Source organism: Ranitomeya imitator, chromosome 1, assembly GCF_032444005.1.
Source record: "Ranitomeya imitator isolate aRanImi1 chromosome 1, aRanImi1.pri, whole genome shotgun sequence".
In the NCBI taxonomy this organism is placed as follows: Eukaryota; Metazoa; Chordata; class Amphibia; order Anura; family Dendrobatidae; genus Ranitomeya; species Ranitomeya imitator.
Genome location: NC_091282.1, coordinates 437,442,787 through 437,464,160, shown reverse-complemented (window position 1 = coordinate 437,464,160; position 21,374 = coordinate 437,442,787). Strand labels below are relative to the sequence as shown.

Here is a 21,374-nt window from a genome sequence, read left to right as displayed (position 1 = left end):
TTTTTCAAATCCGCAGCGGAAAAATCCGCATAGGACCAGAATACGTGTGCACATACCGAAACCCTAACCCTAGCCCTAACCCTAGCCCTAACCCTACCCCTAACCCTAACCCTACCCCTAACCCTACCCCTAACCCTACCCCTAGCCCTAACCCTACCCCTAACCCTACCCCTAGCCCTAACCCTACCCCTAACCCTACCCCTAACCCTACCCCTAACCCTAACCCTAGTTCTTACCCCAACCTTAGTGAAAAAAAAAAAATTCTTTATTTTTTTTATTGTCCCTATCTATGGGGGTGACAAAGGGGGGGGTCATTTACTATTTTTTTTATTTTGATCACTGAGATAGGATATATCTCAGTGATCAAAATTCACTCTGGAACGAATCTGCCGGCCGGCAGATTCGGCGGGCGCACTGCACATGCGCCCGCCATTTTGGAAGATGGCGGCGCCCAGGAAAGAAGACGGACGGACCTCGGGCGGCCAGGTAAGTATAAGGGGGGGGAGATCAGGGCACGGGGGGGGGGCGTCGGAGCACGGGGGGGTGGATCGGATCATGGGGGGGATGGATCGGAACACGGGAGGGAGGATTGGAGCACGGGGAAGGATTGGAGCACGGGGTGAGGGATCGCTGTGCGGGGGGGGTGGATCGGAGCACGGGGGGGGTCGCTGTGTGCGGGGGGGGATCGGAGTGCGGGGGGGTTTGATTGCAGCACAGGGGGTGTGATTGGTGCACGGGGAAGCGGACAGGAGGACGGGGGAGCGGAGCACAGGACGGAGGGGAGCGGACCACAGATCGGGGGGCTGGGGGGGCGATCGGAGGGGTGGGGTGGGTGCACATAAGTGTTTCCAGCCATGGCCGATGATATTGCAGCATCGGCCATGGCTGGATTGTAATATTTCACCAGTTTTTTAGGTGAAATATTACAAATCGCTCTGATTGGCAGTTTCACTTTCAACAGCCAATCAGAGCGATCGTAGCCACGAGGGGGTGAAGCCACCCCCCCTGGGCTAAACTACCACTCCCCCTGTCCCTGCAGATCGGGTGAAATGGGAGTTAACCCTTTCACCCGGCCTGCAGGGACGCGATCTTTCCATGACGCATATGCTGCGTCATGGGTCGGAATGGCACCGACTTTCATGACGCAGCGTATGCGTCAAAGGTCGGGAAGGGGTTAATAAACTCCTGGGTTGCTTTGGCTTTATGTTTTGGGTCATTGTCCATCTGTAGTATGAAATGACGACCAATCAGTTTGGCTGTACTTGGCTGGATCTGAGCACACAATATGGCTCTGAATACCTCAGAATTAATTCGGCTGCTTCTGTCCTGTGTCACATCATCAATAAACACTAGTCACCCAGTGCCACTGGCAGCCATGCATGCCCAAGCCATCACACTGCCTCCGCCGTGTTTTACAGATGGTGTGGTATGCTTTGGATCATGAGCTGTACCATGCCTTCGCCATACTTTTCTCTTTCCATCATGCTGGTAGAGGTTGATCTTGGTTTCATCTGTCCAAAGAATGTTCTTCCAGAACTGTGCTGGCTTTTTTAGATGTTTTTTTGCAAAGTCCAGTCTAGCCTTTTTATTCTTGATGCTTATGAGTGGCTTGCACCGTGCAGTGAACCCTCTGTATTTACTTTCATGCAGTCTTCTCTTTATGGTAGATTTGGATATTGATACACCGACCTCCTGGAGAGTGTTGGTCACTTGGTTGGCTATTGTGAAGGGGTTTCTCTTCACTATGGAGATTATTCTGCGATCATCCACCACTGTTGTCTTCCGTGGGTCCCCAGGTCTTTTTGCATTGATGAGTTCACCAGTGCTTTCTTTCTTTCTCAGGATGTACCAAACTGTAGATTTTGCCACTCCTAATATTGTAGAAATTTCTCGGATGGGTTTTTTCTGTTTTCGCAGCTTAAGGATGGCTTGTTTCACCTGCATGGAGAGCTCCTTTGACCGCATGTTTACTTCACAGCAAACCCTTCCAAATGCAAGCACCACACCTCAAATCAACTCCAGGCCTTTTATCTGCTTAATCGAGAATGACATAACGAAGGGATTACCCACACCTGTCATTGCTATAGCCTTGGAGCCAATTGTCCAATTACTTTTGGTCCCTTTAAAAACAGGGTGGCACATGTTAAGGAGCTGAAAATCCTAAACCCTTCATCCAATTTTAATGTGGATACTCTCAAATGAAAGCTGAAAGTCTGAACTTCAACTGCATCTGAATTGTTTGGTTTAAAATTCATTGTGGTAATGTCTATAACCAAAATTAGAAAAATGTTGTCTCTGTCCAAATATATATACATGGACTTAACTGTATATATAAATGTACGGAAAACAAGTTTGATTTGTAGCACTACAGATGTCTTTGCCCCCAAAACAGTATGTTCTGAAACAGAATTGGGAATAATTTCATATGCCTATTCCTGAATGCAATCGGGTATGTGCACACGACATCACCCTTCCGCCGGAGGAGACCCCGAGATTTTCTTGGCGAAGTCACTTAAGGAAAATGCCAAAAGTCTTTTTCCTGAACCAGTTTTGCTGGTGGCTTTGCCATCACTTTTTGTGGCAACTTGCATCTTTTCTTTTCATTTTACGCCAAGAATGATCATGCTACTTCTTTTAACCAGTTCACGGTTTCCAATCCCTGAGGCGGTTAATAGAAGTAAGACAAGATTGAACACGTGCACAGCAATGATGTTTTTTTGCACATTGTTGTGCACGGTGTTGATTTTATCAGCGGTTTTGCCGTGTTTTTTTCAGCCCAGTTCCAAGCAGAATCCGCCTGAAAATTACGTCGTGTGCACCTTCACATCAGCTTAGCGAAACATTTTCCAATTCTGAAGAATAAAATAAGGTACCTGTAATTCTGATCTTTCAAAATATATCATAACTTTAACCCATCCAGTAAATGTCAGGGGAAAAAATCCACTTTTGTGTTGTTTTTTTCGGTCACTTTGCATGCCTTAAAAAAAAAATGGAATGGAAAATGATAAAAAATTGTATGTATCCCAACTACAGCTCACTCAGCAAAAACATGGACTCACACAGCGACCAGTCTGAGCATTGCGGTGCGATTGTCAGGCTTGTTATACAGCTGTCTGACTGACTGCGCCCTTAGAAGAAGAGAAAGAAAAAGGGTATAACGAAAAATTGAATATAGCAAGAAGGAGCTTACTTTATATGTGAATATGTAAACTATATAAATACATAAAGCAGTTTTTCTGTTGGAAAAATAAAAATATTCCATTAGTTGCAACAAGGATCTAATATATAGCATTGATCAAGGTAATTTATATGGAAATCTACAGTGGAAAGTATCCGTCACGTCTGAACTTAGGGGTACCCATGTATTTGGTGTGGATTTGCCATGTATCTGCAGCAGTTTAATTGTTTTCTGCAGTGCAGCGAGATAGAGTACAAGCTCACCCACTTTGCTGCTACTGTAATGCACTGCGTATTGTCCGTCCACAAGTCTAGACAGAATATCCGCAGTGTACATGCCACATGTGAACATACTCAGATCCCAAATAAACTTTTATCACCTATTCCAATTTTTAGATGGTTATGAAGGGCAGGACGAAAACGCGTTGCCTGTGGCTGAGTTTCGTGTTGAGGCTCCCCATCACCAGGCATTGCAGTGCTCTGTGTAGTAATGCATGCTATCTCGGAAATAGCTGATTATTTTTAGAAGAAAAACATAGCACCAAAAGGTGTTGAGGATCCATTCTGTGAAGTGTCCAATTGTGTTTTTTGAGGAAATGATTTCTGTTTATTTACCAGCAACCTATTTAGATAGCAGTTCTCTTGTCACGTGGAAATGAGTTTGCGAGTACAAATCACTATTTACTTTAGCGCCCAACAGATTAAAGGACATTATTGCTTCAAATGAAGTGTAATGAGGGCATTATTTTCTCACTAAGGAAAATCTTCCTATAATATGTCCTAACGAGGACATGGAATGAGGGTGTGAACTACTGTCACAACAAATATATGAATGGGCTTCTGCACAACTTCATTGATCCTTGATGCTACCTAAGTGAATCCTGCAGGGTACTAAAAGTGATAGCTCTACTTCCTTGTAGTAAAATCACACATCCCTTAGAAGATATAAGAAAAAACAGCTGCCTCTTCCTGGGGGATCCCATTTACTAAGGACAGCTTTTTCTACTATTGAAGTAGTTGTTATTCAACATCAATGAGAACTGGGTCTAGTTGAGCAGCTGCCGGATGGCGGATCTGGATTGTTACTTTGGTGTATGGGAGCAGGTGATCTGTAGGTGCATGACTATATAGGCATCTGGGAACATGGTAGTAATAATGAAATTGATTGTAACCTTACACATAGCTACTTATATTGTAAAGGGATTGATTTGACCTTGTGATTCAACTAAATATTTCAATCTGGTAAAACTACCATGTCATATATATGATATAAGGGAGTAAAGTACTGACTCTGTAGCGCTCCTGCCAGCGCCCCTATATGATGTCTCCTCTCTCCATGCAGGGACGCCGGCTTACTCACTGCCCCGGCCCCAGTGTGGTCTTCGGCGTGCTCCTGGTTTGTGTGCGCACCGTTGTGTCACGCCTAGTACGCGCTCCCCTGCTTTTAAATAGGCAGCGCGCGCACATGGTAAAATGCCCGCAGCTGACAGCTCGGAGGAATTTGCTTAATGTGTACATCTGCTAGATGTCTCTCAGCCAATAGCTGGGAGGCATCTAGTATAACAGGCACCCTCCCCAATATGGAGGTGTCTGAGCAACCCCTATAGTTACTGTTAGGTGGTTTAGTGTGTGCAACTGTATGTTGCCAGGTGCCCTGTCCCTAGTCTGTTAATATTTCCCATATCCTGTGTCCCATTAGTCCAGTATAGTTGTCTTTGGTTCCTGGTTCTGCTTAGGCGTTGTCCATACCCTGAAACCGCATCACTTGTACCTGAACTAATTCCTGAGACCAGTGTGTCTAACCTGTCCTTGTTGCTATCCTGTCGGCACAGTGTGAACCTGTCCCTGTGGCCGTAGTTTGAACCTGTTCCTGTGGCTGTCCCATCTGTTATCTGGTGAATGCACAGTTTGAACCTGTCCCAAGTGGCCGTGCTGTCGGCGTAGTCTGATTCTGTCCCAAGTGGCCGTCTAGTCTGCTCAGTCTGAATCCGTCGCCACTGGCCGTCCTGTCTATACAGTTTGAACTTGTTCCAGTGGATGTCCTGCCCTGTCCAGGAGTCTGGATTAATGACTTAACCTTCTACTGCCGGAGTCCTTCCTGGAGGTGCACCTGACAGCTACATGGTGCACAAGCCTGACCTCACCACTAGAGGCTCCAGTGAACACCTAGGTAGCTGCGCAGTCACTCCCCTCCAGAGTAGGTTCGGTCCGTGGCACAGTGGGTCCACGATCCACATGCGCCACCTGTATGCGTAACAGACTCTACTGTAATATAAGTGCTCTATACAGACCAGGTTACTAGTCTGTGTGATTGCAGTGATTGTTTTGTAAAAATGTGTTATGAATGTCTTGGGTGACTGTTCAAGCCTGTTATAGTTAGTATGGTTGTCAATCAAGGAGTAATGGGAGAGGATATAGGTAAGGGTTATATCTACAACCATAACACTTGACTTAGTATTCCCTAAAAATACAAATTTTCCCTCCTGATCCAGCCTGTGTCCTGGAGTGTTATTTTCCACGCAGAGGGAGTACCTTTTTTGTATTTTGAGGGGTTTTACATAAAACAGTGTTTTACCATACTTTTTAAATGGACAATTTATGCATTTGCACAAAGTAATCATGCCCGTCCTTAGATGTCTTTTATCAAGAAAATTCTTTTACTCTTTTATCTTAACCAAGATCATCTATGAAGTTTGTGTTTCCATTTTCAAACTCCTTGACATCCTGTCTATGAACTGGCGTCCAGTCCAGTTAGTTTGCGGCTGTTTTTTTGTATGTGGGTTGTCACTATAATCGGATTGATTGATGTCTGTTTGCCCAATCACACATACAGTGGGGAAAATAAGTATTTGATACACTGCCAATTTTGCACGTTTTCCCACCTACAAAGAATGGAGAGGTCTATAATATTTATCGTAGGTACACTTCAACTCTGAGAGACAGAATCTAATAATAAAAAACAGAAAATCACATTGTATGACGTTTACATAATGAATTTGAATTTTATTACTTGAAATAAGTATTTGATCACCTACCAATATGCAAGAATTCTGGCTCTCAAGCATTTCAAGGTCCTGGAGTGGCCTAACCAGTCTCCAGACCAGAACCCAAGAGAAAATCTTTGGAGGGAGCTGAAACTCAATGTTGCCCAGTAACAGCCCCAAAACCTGGAGAAGATCTGTATGGAAGAGTGGGCCAAAAACTCTGCTGCAGTGTGTGCAAACTTGGTCAAGAACTACTGTACACGAAACGTCTGACCTCTGTACCAAACATAATAATGATAATTTTTGTTTTTCTATTGTATCATATACTAATTTCATGCGTCCCAAAAAAATCATAGCGACCACACAGCTAGTATCCATTTGCAATCCATAAGCTATCCATTTTTTAACATAATCGGTAAGAGAAACTTTGCAAAAAATTTTTTTTAGAATATGTGAAAATTCATGATCAATCACTATTGATAAGAAAAAGGACCATACACTAATGAAAAATCTGATCCAGCACATTGATGAAAATCAGTTTGTTTTTTTACCTACGAGAAAAACAATTTTATTTGAATGATCCCTTATACAAAGCCAGCCTAACCACATTGACCACACACATACAGATTTCTCTATGAATAGCGCATGAACTGCTGATTTTTTTTCTCTTTTATTGTACTTACGGTTCTATTGGATCCCTCTGAATAATATGTCTCAGCGTTTCATTCCTCAACTCCAATTTTGTGTGAGCTAACATTGTGATGTTTTCCACAGAGTATTGTCACCGTTACGTTTGAGGTTTTTGGACATGTTATTGAAGAAAATCTCCATTTGTTTATACAGGTAAGGTTGTAAATGGTGCAATGAAGACTTTGGCCCTGGTACATGGAGGTGTTTTTTCCAGTTTTTTGTTGACGCCTTTATGGCGGTCCCGGTCAGTTACGCCAAAATGGGGAGTGCTTGAGCAGATGGGGTGGGCTAAATCCATCCACCTAATTCAAGAAAACCTGCACCACTTTCGTGGCATATATTTAACTAGAAATGTTCTCCAGTTCTTGATAGGAGTACATTTTTGGTTTTGCGCATGCTAGTTATAAATGCATGTGCATCTTACTGCCATGCGCAACCTCAGTCCTAATGAATCGTACCACTTGTCTTTTTTATTTTATATTAACTGTACATATTTTGTTTTACAGAATTTGCTTTGGGAGAAAAATGTTAAAAATAAAATTGGTGTTTCCATGGAGGTAATCAGATTAAAGGTAGGTAAAGTGGTTGACAATGAGCTGTAGAAAATGAAATAGACTTTAATAATCTAACTTCAATTTCTGCTCCCGCCAATTAAAATAATCAGTGTAAACAGATATTTCTGCCCTCCCCCTTATTATTGAATTTCAAGAAAGAGCCTAAGATATAAGGCCCAGTTATGTGGGATTCTTCCTGGAATGGTGGCAGAAGTAGTACACATTCTATAATCTTAAGTTTTGGTATGTCTTATTACTCACTTCTAAGGTAGAATAAGCTTCATAAAATATCTAGTAGAATTAATATACAGTGGGGGAAATAAGTATTTGATCCCTTGCTGATTTGTTAAGTTTCCCACAAAGACATCAACAGTCTATAATTTTAAGGGTAGGTTAATTTTAACATTGAGAGATAGAATATTAAAAATAAAATTCAGAAAATCACATTATATTAATTCTATAAATTTATTTGCATTTTGCAGTGAAAAATAAGTATTTGACCCCTACCAACCATTAAGGCTATGTGCACACGGTGCAGATTTTGCTGCGGATCCGCAGCAGATTGGCTGCTGCGGATTCGCAGCACTTTTCCCTGAGTTTACAGTACCATGTACACCTATGGAAAACAAAATCTGCAGTGCACATGCTGCAGAAAAAAACACCCGGAAACGTAGCATTGTTTATTCCGCAGCATGTCAATTCTTTGTGCGGATTCCACAGCGGTTTACACCTGCTCCATAATAGGAATCCACAGGTATAAAACCGCAGGCGAAATCCGCACAAAAAACACGGTAAATCCGCGGTAATTCCTCAGGTAACCCGTAGTTTGGATTACCTGCGGACAAACTCCTTCCCTCCGCTAGGACATTAAAAATGGGTCTTGGCTGGGTGTTCCAGCAAGACAGTGACCCAAAACATACAGCCAAGGCAACAAAGGAGTGGCTCAAAAAGAAGCACATTAAGGTCTTGGAGTGGCCTAGCCAGTCTCCAGGCCTTAATCCCATAGAAAACTTATGGAGGGAGTTGAAACTCCTCGTTGCCAAGCGACAGCCTCAAAATCTTAATGATTTAGAGATTATCTGCAAAGAGGAGTGGACCAAAATTCCTCCTGACATGTGCGCAAACCTCATCATCAACTACAAGGGTTTTGCCACAAAGTATTAAGTCTTGTTTGCCAGAGGGATCAAATACTTATTTCTCAAATGCAAATAAATTTATATAATTTATACAATGTGATTTTCTGGATTTTATTTTTGATATTCTATCTCTCAGGGTATGTGCACACGTCAAGATTTTCTAGCAGAAATTTCCTGACAAAAACCGGACATTTCTGCCAGAAATCCGCATGCGTTTTTTGCACTTTTTTTTGCATTTTTCCCCAATGCATAGAATAGCGGGAAAACTGCAAAAAATCCGCAAAATTAATGAACATGTTGCTTTTTTTTTTACTGCGATGCGTTTTTTTTTCGCGGAAAAAAACGCATCATGTGCACAAAAATTGCAGAATGCATTCTAAATGATATGATGCATATCTATGCATTTTTAAATGCATTTTTATAGCGTTTTTATTGCAAAAAAACGCGAAAAAACCTGAACGTGTGCACATACCCTCAATGTTAAAATTAACCTACCCTTAAAATTATAGACTGTTCATGTCTTTGTCAATGAGCAAACTCACAAAATCAGCAAGGGATCAAATACTTATTTCCCCAAGTGTACCAACATAGCAACTGTAACGGTGCAGCTTTACACATGTACAGTTCTACGGGCCGCTAGGAAAGGGATGAGAGGCTTCTGTGCTTGCACAGCTTAAAGGGAGTCCATCACCCCCAAAATGCATTTTAAATGGCCTATTTAGTCTTGTAAGGCACTTAGCCCTATAAAAGCCATACTAGTACTCTACCTGTTATTGATACAGTGCCTGAGAAAATAACTTTTTATTTTATGCAAATGAGGGTCTAAGGTACTCCCTTGGCCAAGAATTTGGTGCTCTGTTACACCTCCTCTTTTGCATATAGAGAGCCTTTCCCTGATTGACGGCCGTGTTCTGCTCTTGTTTTCTTTCTACCGATGCTGCTCGCTATACTAATATATGTAGAAGTGTAGCGAGTGGCTTCAGATTCATGGAGGCTCGCTACAGTTCCAAGTGCATAAATGTGGTGAGCGACATTAGCAGAAAGAAGACACAGAAGGGAACACACAGTCACTGTGTGCACACAGCTGGGGACGTGCAATGTCAGTAACCAAGTGCATACACGCCGGCGGTAGTCACAGTGCTCACTTTGGGAGGAGAAAAATGTCAATCAGAAATGGGGGAAGGCCCCCGATATGTAAATAAATGGAGGAGTAGCGGTGCATTAAACTCTTGGCAACACCAAGGGTGCATCGGAGCCACCTCATCTGCATACAGGTTAAAAGTTATTTTCTTAGGCATGGTAAAAAAAACCACAATTTTAAAAACAGACATGTATTGTCTTTTTTTGTTACCGATATCACCCAATATTATTGGCAAAAAAAAAAAATTAAAGAATGATGATAACAGAAAAATTAGGCCCCACATATGGAAAGAAAAAACAAAAATAATTTGAATATCTGAATGTTAAAAATGTTCACAGTTCTTTTAACCATATTTATATAAGACAAACAAAAAAATTCCTGAAAATGTAAATGATCTGGCCTTGAACTGGTTAAGAGAGTTGAATTTTTACTATGACTAAATTAAAATGTATCTTTTGTAATCATGGCCACTTGTGGTCTACTATCTAATATATAATTGCCTAGAATACTACTTCCTGCAATTTGTGCCAACTTCCGTGGCTTTGTCCGGAGCTAATGTCCGGAGATTAATTGCCTAGAATACTACTTCCTGCAATTTGTGCCAACTTCCGTGGCTTAGTCCGGAGCTAATGTGCGGAGATAATGTCTGGAGATAAGTGACGTCAACAGTGTCCAGTGTCTGATTGGTTGCCGCCTGCTGCGAGCGACCAATCAGAAACGTGCCGTACTGTGACACACTCCGCCCGCCATTTTGGTGTGATTTTTGAATTTTTACCTCACAGCAAGTTTCTACTGCGTGGAGGCGGGCCCAGTGACGTTGCTCTTCAAGCTCCTGCCGAATTTCGTCAAAAAAATGATAATACCATTTACCAAAACTATATATATTTAGTTGTGAAGTGGTTCAGTGACATTTTCACACCAATTTTGAACTTTTGTTTGGTGTTTTCTCCATATACTGCCTATTATTTTTGTTCTTTCTTACTATTATTTATTAATTGTATTATTCTTACATTTGAATAAATAAAGTATATATGGATTCTAGACTCCCGATTCTTTAGAATCGGGCTGCCATCTAGTAGAGAAATAAAAACATGTCCAGGACAAACCCTTTAAGAGTGTAATATTGTACATGTGCTTACTTGAATGTTTCTTTAATTCTAGTTCTGTTCTTGATAATAATTTCTGTATTGTAGGGTTTGGTGGCGGTAGACAATAAGCACCAGCAGGTGATAGTACAAGGAGTTCATGAGCTGTACGACCTTGAAGAAACACAAGTGACCTGGGAAGGAGAAAGACTAAATCGGATGGTGTTTATAGGTAACTAGGTTGTCATGCTGATTGACAGCCAGCTCCCCGCTGTGTATCTGCGGCAAACCAGCTGTCAATCAGAGAAGCTTGGAAGAGCTGTTCTGTTGACATGGAGCTGCTGGCAGGAGTGGTCATTGACCGCTCTGAGTGGGCACCAAATAGAACAGGCAAGTAGTTACTAACTACCGTACTTAAAGTTAACTACATAAAGATATGTCTGGCCAGGATTGAATATTATATTATAACTGTGCAGAAAAATGAGGGAGCCAACAACACAGAAAATGTGTTAGGACTGTTTTAATAATAGCAAAGCAATGTCTAAAGATTGGTAAGCCATGTGTTAGAAAACCATGTAAGATTACTAAATCATTAGCGCCATTGTGTTTTAAAACGTAATGTTTTTCTCACTCCCTCCAAATATTATTAATATTTTTTCATCTATTGTTCCCCCCCTAAAATGGTTCCATTAATAAACTCATTTGACAAAAACAAGCTCACTTGCAGGTGTTGACAGCAATTAGTAACAAGAATTGCTATGGCCTTAAATTCAATTTACAGTTGTGTGAAAAAGTGTTTGCCCCCCCCCCCCCCCAATTTCTTATTCTTTTGCATGTTTGTCACTAGTGTTGAGCATTCCGATACCGCAAGTATCGGGTATCGGCCGATATTTGCGGTATCGGAATTCCGATACTGAATTCCGATACTTCCCGCGTATCGGATACCGGAATCGGAAGTTCCCAGAATTCAAATTGAACGCAGCAGCCAATGAGGAATGAATGAAAGTGTGGGCACATCCTGTTTAGCATGGTGGGCATGTAAGTACTGGCAAGGCTGGGATTGGCTGCTGAAATGATGTCACTCTGCACTATAAAAAAGCGCTGCCGCCATTTTGCGCTCACTCTGCTGTGATTTCAGTTAGGGACAGGACGCTGTGTTCTAACTGAGGGCCAGTTGAGCTTGCTAATTGCTTTATTTTCCTTTCCAAAGGCTAATTTAGCAAAACGCTGTGTGTTCTTCACTGTTCACCTTGCTCTTGCCTTGCAGCGCTGTTTTAACAGCGTTCTGCAAGGTCTCTGTGTGTGTGTGTGTGTGCAGCTCACTCTGTAGTCTGTGTGCAGCCATATACCCGGTTGTATTCAGCTCAGGGGGGGTTCACACTGCCTCACACAGTTGTTCTTTTTTGCTCTTAGTGCAGCCTGCTGCACATTTTTTCTCAAATTTCCTATTAGTGTTTTTCCACCAGTCTCCAGCTCTATTGTGGAAAAACACTACATAGGATAACCTAGAGGGGGGTTTTTGGGCCTTGCAGCGCCGTTTACGGCTGTCTGCACGGTCTCCGTGTGAGCCCAGCTCGCCCTGTAGTCTGTGTGCAGCCATAGCCGGTTGGATTCAGCTCAGGGTTCGTTACTGGCTCATACCTTGAGAAAAATTTTCCTTTTTTTCAAATAGTGCAGCCTGTTTAAAATTTGAAAAAAAAAATTCCTATTAGTGTCTTTCCACTCGTATCCAGCTAAATAGTGGAAAAACACTATATAGGATAACCTAGAGGAGGGTTTTTTGGCCTTGCAGCGCCGTTTACGGCTGTCTGCACGGTCTCCGTGTGAGCCCAGCTCGCCCTGTAGTCTGTGTGCAGCCATAGCCGGTTGGATTCAGCTCAGGGTTCGTTACTGGCTCATACCTTGAGAAAAATTTTCCTTTTTTTCAAATAGTGCAGCCTGTTTAAAATTTGAAAAAAAAAAAAATTCCTATTAGTGTCTTTCCACCAGTCTCCAGCTCAATTGTGGAAAAACACTACATAGGATAACCTAGAGGTTTTTTTGGGGGCCTTGCAGCGCCGTTTACGGCTGTCTGCACGGTCTCTGTGTGAGCGCAGCTCGCCCTGTAGTCTGTGTGCAGCCATAGCCGGTTGGATTCAGCTCAGGGTGCGTTACTGCCTCATACCTTGAAAAACAATTTCCTTTTTTTCAAATAGTGCAGCCAGTTTAAAATTTGAAAAAAAAAATTCCTATTAGTGTCTTTCCACTTGTATCCAGCTAAATAGTGGAAAAACACTATATAGGATAACCTAGAGGAGGGTTTCTTGGCCTTGCAGCGCCGTTTACGGCTGTCTGCACGGTCTCCGTGTGATTTAAACTAGCTCTGTAGCCCGATCTGCACCAAAAAAAAGGTTAAGTTCACCAAACACAACTTACACTTGTGTAGGCCACATTTGAAAAATAATAAAGTTTAGTCCACAATTTACAACATTAGTGTTTCTTACACCTGTTAGGAGGAGCATTACAGGAATAAGCACACTAAGGCCTTAGTACTTTTCTGCTTATCTTTATCTGTCAACCAAGATGAAGAGGGCAGGGAGTAAGGCACGTGGGCGTGGGCGCGGAGCAGGGAGAGGAGCAGGGAGAGGACGTGGTGATTCTGTGCCTGCTGCGGGCGCCGGTGACTCGTCGTCACTCAGTTTCAGCAGGGAACAGTCCTTCATGCGCAGCTTTGTCGGAGAGCGCCGTGCACCGCTGCTGCGTGAAGACCAAATTGAAGCCGTTGTCGGGTGGATGGCAGCTAACGCCTCGGCATCGACTTCAGTTAGTGCCACATCCTCTCAGGCACAGAGCACTGGAGAGCAGCCATCTGTCTCTTCACCACCTGCCAAATTGGCCAGGCAGTCAGAGAGCCCAGGACAGGAGCCGTCTCTACTTCTGTTCTCTGAATCTCTTGGCTTGGAAACAGGGGGCCAGCCAAGCAGCATTGGAGAAATGGAAGAAGAGGCAGTGTGCAGTGATGCCCAACACCTTTTTCTCTCTGACTCTGAAGAGGCAGGTGGGCCAGTGCCTCCGGTGACCACAGCGCAGTACGCATCTGATGATGAAACTCAGGTGCCGCTTTCTCGTGCGTACTGTGCTGCTGAGACTACCCAGGAGGAGCAGTTGGTGGCAGAGGGTAGTGGAGATGATGAGGTCCTTGACCCATCGTGGCGTGAGGAACAGGAAGGTGGTGGGAGCAGCTCAGAGGAAGAGCTTCCTCTTACGGGCCAAAGAGGGAGAGGGAGGGGGAAGACTGCGGAGCCTGTAGCCTCCACTTTGGCACCCGTTAGGAGCCTGTCTCTTTCCAAAGCCAAAAAGGGCGCTCCCAAGACTTGCAGTGCCTGGTCCTTTTTTGACACAGTTGCAGATGACATTTGTTTTGTCAAATGCAAGCTGTGTCATCATAAAGTAAAAAGAGGGAAAAATGTCAGCAACCTCAATACCACAAATATGTGGAAACATGTGCGGACCAGGCACGCGGTGGAGTTACAGAAACACACTGAAGATGTAGGCCAACCAACAGCGGCAGCTACCACCTCTTCAGCTCGTGTTGCCTCTTCCTCCAGCTCACGCACAGCTGGTTTGGCTTCCTCCCAGAGACCTTGTGTAATTCCACCCACAGCACCACCTTCCCAGTCATCCTCACACTCCCAGTCTACTCTACAGCCATCGGTAGTACAGGCATGGGAGAAAAGGCGGGCATTCTCGGCCAACCACCCCCGAGCACAGGCTCTGAATGCAGGCATTGCCAAACTGTTGTCCCTGGAAATGCTCTCGTTCAGGCTGGTGGAGACTGACAGCTTCCGTGACTTGATGGCATTGGCAGTCCCACAGTACAAGGTGCCCAGCCGCTTTTACTTCAGCAGGCAGGCTGTCCCTGCCCTGCACAGGCATGTTGAGGCAAACATAAAACATGCGCTACTGAACGCCGTCAGTAGCAAGGTCCACCTCACCACCGATGCGTGGACCAGTCAGCATGGGCAGGGGCGATATGTTTCCCTCACTGCCCATTGGGTTAATGTTGTTGAGCCAGGTACAGATCGTGCGAGTGGCGCAGGACGTGTCCTGCCCACTCCAAGGATTGCAGGAATCCAGTCTGTACGCATCGACTCCTCCTCTTACACCAGTTCCTCTGATTCCTCTCTGCAGGATCCGTCACAGTCCACCCCCACATGGACCCGTGAACGTTTACCTATGACCGACATGAGCACAGCCGTGGCCAAACGTCAGCAGGCCGTCTTGAAACTAGTTTCATTGGGGCATCGAAGCCACACAGCGCAGGAGCTCTGGAATGCCATAAAGCAGGAGAGCGATGTGTGGTTACTGCCAGCGAATCTCCAGCCAGGCATGGTAGTGTGTGACAATGGCCGAAATCTGGTGGCAGCTTTGGCCCTTGGCAACCTCACTCACATCCCATGTCTGGCACATGTGCTCAATTTGGTTGTGCAGAGTTTTCTGAGGGACTATCCGGATCTTGATGCCCTGCTGCACAAGGTCCGCCTAGAGTGTGCTCACTTGCGGCGTTCCAGCTTGGCCAGATCCCGCATTGCTGCTCTGCAGCGCCGATTCCGCCTTCCGGAACACCGCATCATATGTGACCTACCTACCCGGTGGAATTCCACGTTACATATGTTGGAGCGGTTGTGTGAGCAGCAGCAAGCAGTTATGGAGTACCAGCTGCATCAGGCGCAAAGAAGTCGCAGTCAGCGCCGATCAGACTTCACAACCACAGAGTGGGCCACTATGAAGGACGTCTGCCAGGTTTTGCGTCCTTTTGATTATTCCACGCGGATGGCAAGTGCAGATGATGCACTAGTCAGCATGACTGTCCCCCTTATCTGCCTGCTTCAGCAAACTTTGCAAGGGTTAAGGGATGATGTGGTGGAAGAGGTGGAGGATGAGGAGTCACCTTTTCCATCAGCTTCTGGAGAGTCAGCGCCACGTGGTTCCTCACAAAGGGGTACGCAGGGGCCAATTTGTGAGGAGGATGAGGAGGAGTCAATGGAGGAGGAAGAGCTCCGTCCAGAGGAGGGAGCGACACAATTGTCCAGTGGTCAGTGTGTACAGCGAGGGTGGGGTGATGACGAGCGGGCAGAGATCATGTCTCAAGCAGGGGACAGCGTTTCTGGGCCGGTTGGCACTCTGCAGCACATGGTGGATTTCATGCTGCAGTGCCTGAGAAACGACCGCCGCATCGACCACATTCTCAACATGCCTGATTATTGGGTGTTCACCCTCCTCGATCCTCGCTACCGGGACAACGTCCAAAACCTCATCCCTGCGTTGACCCGGGAGCGTAAATTGCGGGAGTACCACGACACACTGGTGAATTCCATCATCTTCTCCTGTCCAACTGAGAGGAGTGCTGCTAGTGCTTTACAAAGCAGCTCAGTGCGTCGAGGCAGTGGGGGAGGCTCTGCCCAAAGAGGGAGCAGAAGCAGTGCCTCTGCCCAAGGCAAGCCCAGTATGGCACAACTCTGGCACACTTTTGTGTGCCCGCCCCAAATGTCTACACCATCACCGGCGGCTCCAGTCAGCAGGAGGCAACGGTTCCGTCAGATGGTGACAGACTACATGGCTTGCCCTCTTACTGTACTCCCAGACGGCTCTTCCCCGTTCAAGTTTTGGGTCTCTAAGCTGGATACATGGCCAGAGCTTAGCCAGTATGCATTGGAGGTGCTGGCTTGCCCTGCGGCTAGTGTCTTATCGGAACGTGTCTTTAGTGCCGCAGGTGGTGTACTAACAGACCGTCGCATGCGACTATCCTCCGATAACGTTGACCGGCTTACTTTCCTGAAAATGAACCAGGCCTGGATCTCGCAGGAATTTGCCACTCCTCTGCCTGATTAAGTAATTGGGTGTCATCCAGGTCTCCTGCTGTGTTCATCTTTCTACCACCTGAACTGCTATTCCTGGGCTCCAACACCGCCAGTTGCGGCTCAGAAGTGCAGGCTGCACAGTAAAAACATACGACCCAGTGTTATTGGGTTTCAGTAACGTCAGCTGATCCCCAGCTGTGTAGCCGGCAATGTGTCCTGCGACCGCCACGCTGGCACAACAACCTAAATGTAAGGGAACCTTTCCCCCCATCCCCCCCCCCGTCGTTTGTTACTGAAAGAGCCATCTTGTGCAGCAGTAATGCTGCACAAGGAAAAGGTAGCTCTTTTTTTTTAGCTCTTTGCACACGCAGAACTTAACACTTATAAAATGTGTTCACTGATACCGTTATACCGTCCCGGAGCTGGGACTTTCCTTCGTAATGTGACGCAGCACAGCCGTCATTCCTACCCCCTTGGTGCCATGCGCTGCCTCCTCAGCGTTGTTTTAAGCTGTCACGGAGCCTGCGCTGTTCTGTTATCCCTTGGGCATGCCCTATTTGTGCTGCCTGTCTTCTGACATAATTTGGTGTCAGGCTGGCTGCGCCTGTGCGGCCGCGGTGCCCGAGATCCCGCCTCGCAGTGTCTTCTGATTGAGTCACACTGCGGGCCTGGGATCCATGGGCATGCGCAGTGCATATCTTCCCCTCGGGCTCTCGCTCATTTCCCTCCGCCTTCTTTAGACTGTGCGCCGTCAGCTGATCCCTAGCATGCCACGGCCGTGACACCGCACAGTCTGAAGAAGAGGGAAGGAGGGGAGTGAGAGTCGAGGTTATGCACTGTGCATGCCCATGGTTCCAAGGCCCGCAGTGGGATTACGTTAGATGAGACTGCGAGGTGGGATCTGGAGCAGCGTGGAGGCACAGGCACTGACAGCCTGACACCAAATTATGTCAGAAGACAGGCAGCGCTAATTGGGCATGGCCAAGGGCTAACAGAACAGCGCAGGCTCCGTGGCAGCTTAAAACAACGCTGAGGAGGCAGCGCACGGCATCAAGGGGATAGGAATGACAGCTGTGCTGTGTCCCATTACGAAGGAAATTCGCACCTCCGGAACGGTTTAACGGTATAAAGGGACACATTTTTAGTGTTTACTTCGGTGTTTGCAAGGAGCATAATTAAAAGAGCAACCTTTTCCTTTTGCATCCTTAGTGCTGCACAACATGGCTCTTTCAGCTACAAACGTCTTGGGGGGGGGGGGTTAAAGGTTTCCTTTCAACTTGCTCCAATCAGGCTTCGGCCTACACTCTGTTCCTCTGCTCCTCCTGCTGTCCCTGGGCTCTAACACCGCCAGTTGGTGCCTGGAAGTGCTGTGTGCACAGTCAACAGTCGCTCCTCTGTTATTGGGGTTCAGTAACGTCAGCTGATCCCCAGCTGTGTGTGCGGCAATACCTCCAATCTGCTCCTCCTGCTGTCCCTGGGCTCTAACACCGCCAGTTGGTGCCTGGAAGTGCTGTGTGCACAGTCAACAGTCGCTCCTCTGTTATTGGGGTTCAGTAACGTCAGCTGATCCCCAGCTGTGTATCCGGCAACGTGTCATGCGACCGCCACGCTGGCACAACTAAAATGTAAGGGGACCTGTCCCCCCCCCCCCTAGGCGTTTGTTACTGAAAGAGCCACCATGTGCAGCACTAATACTGCACAAGGGAAAGGTCGCTCTTGAAATTATGCTCCTTGCAAACGCTGAACTACACACTCATGTAATGTGTCCCCTCACACCGTCCAACCGTCCCGGAGGTGGGACTTTCCTTTGTAATGTGACGCAGCACAGCCGTCATTGCTACCCCCTTGGCACCGTGCGCTGCCTCCTTAGCGTTGTTTGATTCCGTCATGGACCCTGCGCTGTTATGTTATCCCTTGGCCATGCACAGTTTGCGCTGCCCGTCCTCTGACATCATTTGTTGTCGTCCTGGCTGCGCCTGTGCGTCCACGCTGCCCGAAATCACACCTCGCAGTGTCGTCTAATGTGATCCCACAGTGGGCCTGGTATCCATGGCCATGCGCAGTGCATATACTAGCCTCTCACTCCCCTTCTTCACGCTTCTTCAGACTAGGCGGCGTCAGCTGATCCCTAATAGCATGCCACGGCCGTGACGCCGCACAGTCTGAAGAAGCAGGAAGGAGGTGAGTGAGAGGCGATGATATGCACTGCGCATGCCCATGGATCCCTGGCCCGCAGTGGGACTACATTAGATGACACTGCAAGGTTGGATCTCGGGCAGCTTGGACGCACAGGCACTGCCAGCCTGACACCTACATGATGTCAGAAGACGGGCACCGCTAACTGTGCATGGCCAAGGGATAACATTACAGTGCGGGCTCCGTGACAGAACCAAACAACGTTGAGGAGGTGGTGCCCGGCACCAAGGGGGTTGGAATGACGGCTGTGCTGTGTCACATTACAAAGGAAAGTCCCACTTCCGGGATGGTTTGACGGTGTGAGGGGACACATTATATGAGTGTGTACTTCAGCGTTTGCAAGGAGCATAATTTTCGGAGCCACCATTTTCCATGTGCAGTATTACTGCTGTACAAGATGGCTCTTTCAGCAACAAATGCCTGGGGGGGGGGGTTAAAGGTTCCCTTTCAACTTGCTCCACTGCAGGCTTCGGCCTACACTCTGCTCCTCTTTGATTCCCTGGGTTTCAACACTGTCAGTTGCCACCTGGAAGTGTTGTCTACACAGAAAAAAAGACTAGGTGATGTGTCAGTGGGGTTCAGCACCGCCAGCTGTTCCCCTGCTGTGTAGTCGGCAACGTGTCCAGCACAAGCCACGCTGGCACAACAGAACAAAAGCTGCCACCAGTGCAGGCTTCGGCCTACACTCTGCTCCTCTCCTCCTCCTGCTGACCCTGGGCTCAAACACCGCTAGTTTTTGCCCGGAAGTGCTAGCTGCACAGAGAAAAACACCAGCCAATGTGTTAGTGGGGTTCAGCAACGCCAGCTGTTCCCCTGCTGTGTAGCCGGCAACGTGACCTGCAAACGCCACGCAGGCACATGAACTGAAATTAAAGGGAACCTGGCCCCACCCCCCCAGGTGTTTCTATGTATAACAGCCACCTAGTACAGCAGTACTGCTGCATTTGTACAAGGTGGCTGACTTTTTCTCCTTGCCCACGTGGAACTCAACACGTACAAAATGTGTCTCATTGAGACCATTCCACTGTCCCTGAGGTGTGACTTTCCTTTGTAATGATACGCAGCACCCCCCTTGGTAGCGTTTCCCGTCTTTTGTCATCATGGTTAGCTGGCTGCGCCTGTGCATCCGCCCTGCTAGAAACAACGCCCCTCGTTGTCATATTTATTTTGTCAGCGAGGGTGTGGTTTATGGGCACGAGCAGTGCATATGTTCGCCTGTCTTAACTCATCTCCTTCCGCCTTCTTCAGACTGTGCGGCCTCCTGGCCGTGGTAGGCGATAAGGGATCAGCTGAGGCCGCCCAGTCTGGAGCAGGTGTAAGGACATGTGTAAGCGGCAAACCTATTTACTGCACAAGGCCACGAATCCCAGCCACGCAGTGTGATTTTTTGAAAACACACTGTGGGTCTGGGATTCATGTCCATCGCTAACCGCAACGGCCGACATGAAATGAGGTCAGAAGACAGGAAGCGCTCACAGCGCATGGCCAAGGGATCACAATAGCGCAGACTCCTGTACAGCAAATAACAACGCTCAGGAATCTGCGCCCAGTACCTAGGTGCAAATTTTTACACCTGTGCTGCGTCTCGTTAAAAAGACAAGTCACGCCTCCACAACTGTTTGACAGTATAATGGGCTAAATAGTGTACGTGTTTTAGTCAGCGTGTGCAAGGAGCAAAACAAATAGAGCAACCTTTTACTTGTGCAGCATTAATGCTGCACAAGGTGTGGCTCTTGTACCTTGCAACACCTGAGGGGGGGGTTAAAGGTAACCTTTGAAATTGGTTCAACTAGGCTTCGGCCTACACTCTGCTCCTCTACTCCTCCTGCTGACCCTGGGCTCAAACACCGCTAGTTTTTGCCCGGAAATGCTAGCTGCACAGAGAAAAACACCAGCCAATGTGTTAGTGGGGTTCAGCACCGCCAGCTGTTCCCCTGCTGTGTAGCCGGCATCGTGTCCAGCACAAGCCACGCTGGCACAACCGACCAAAAGCTGCCACCAGTGCAGGCTTCGGCCTACACTTTGCTCCTCTCCTCCTCCTCCTGCTGACCCTGGGCTCTAACACCGCTAGTTTTTGCCCGGACATGCAATGTGCACAGAGAAAAACACCAGTCAATGTGTCAGTGGGGTTCAGCAACGCCAGCTGTTCCCCTGCTGTGTAGCTTGCAACGTGACCTGCAAACGCCACGCAGGCACATGAACTGAAATTGAAGGGAGCCTGCCCCCCACCCACAGGTGTTTCTATGTATATCAGCCACCTTGTACAGCAGTACTGCTGCATTTGTACGAGGTGGCTGACTTTTTCTCCTTGCCCACGTGGAACTCAACACGTACAAAATGTGTCTCATTAGAGACCATTACAATGTCCCTGAGGTGTGACTTTCCTTTGTAATGACACGCAGCACCACCCTTGTTAGCGCTGCCCGTCTTTTGACATCATTGGTTAGCTGGCTGCGCCTGTGCATCTCCCCTGCTCGAAACAACGGCCCTCGGTGTCTTATTTTTTTGGACAGCGAGGGTGTGATTGATGGGCATGTGCAGTGCATATGTTTGCCTGTGTTCACTCATCTC

The 21,374-nt window shown here is 46.8% G+C and overlaps 1 protein-coding gene across 2 annotated transcripts in view; it reads left to right on the top strand.

The window, feature by feature from the left end:
* LOC138675501 (zinc-regulated GTPase metalloprotein activator 1B-like) overlaps positions 1-21,374 on the top strand; it is a 241,759-nt gene that overhangs the window by 201,125 nt on the left and 19,260 nt on the right. For both annotated transcript variants that reach the window (XM_069763812.1, XM_069763805.1), the window contains 3 exons: positions 6,936-7,004; positions 7,358-7,423; positions 10,876-10,999. In XM_069763812.1, the coding sequence (XP_069619913.1) occupies positions 6,936-7,004; positions 7,358-7,423; positions 10,876-10,999 (259 nt within the window). The remainder of the gene's footprint in view (positions 1-6,935; positions 7,005-7,357; positions 7,424-10,875; positions 11,000-21,374) is intronic.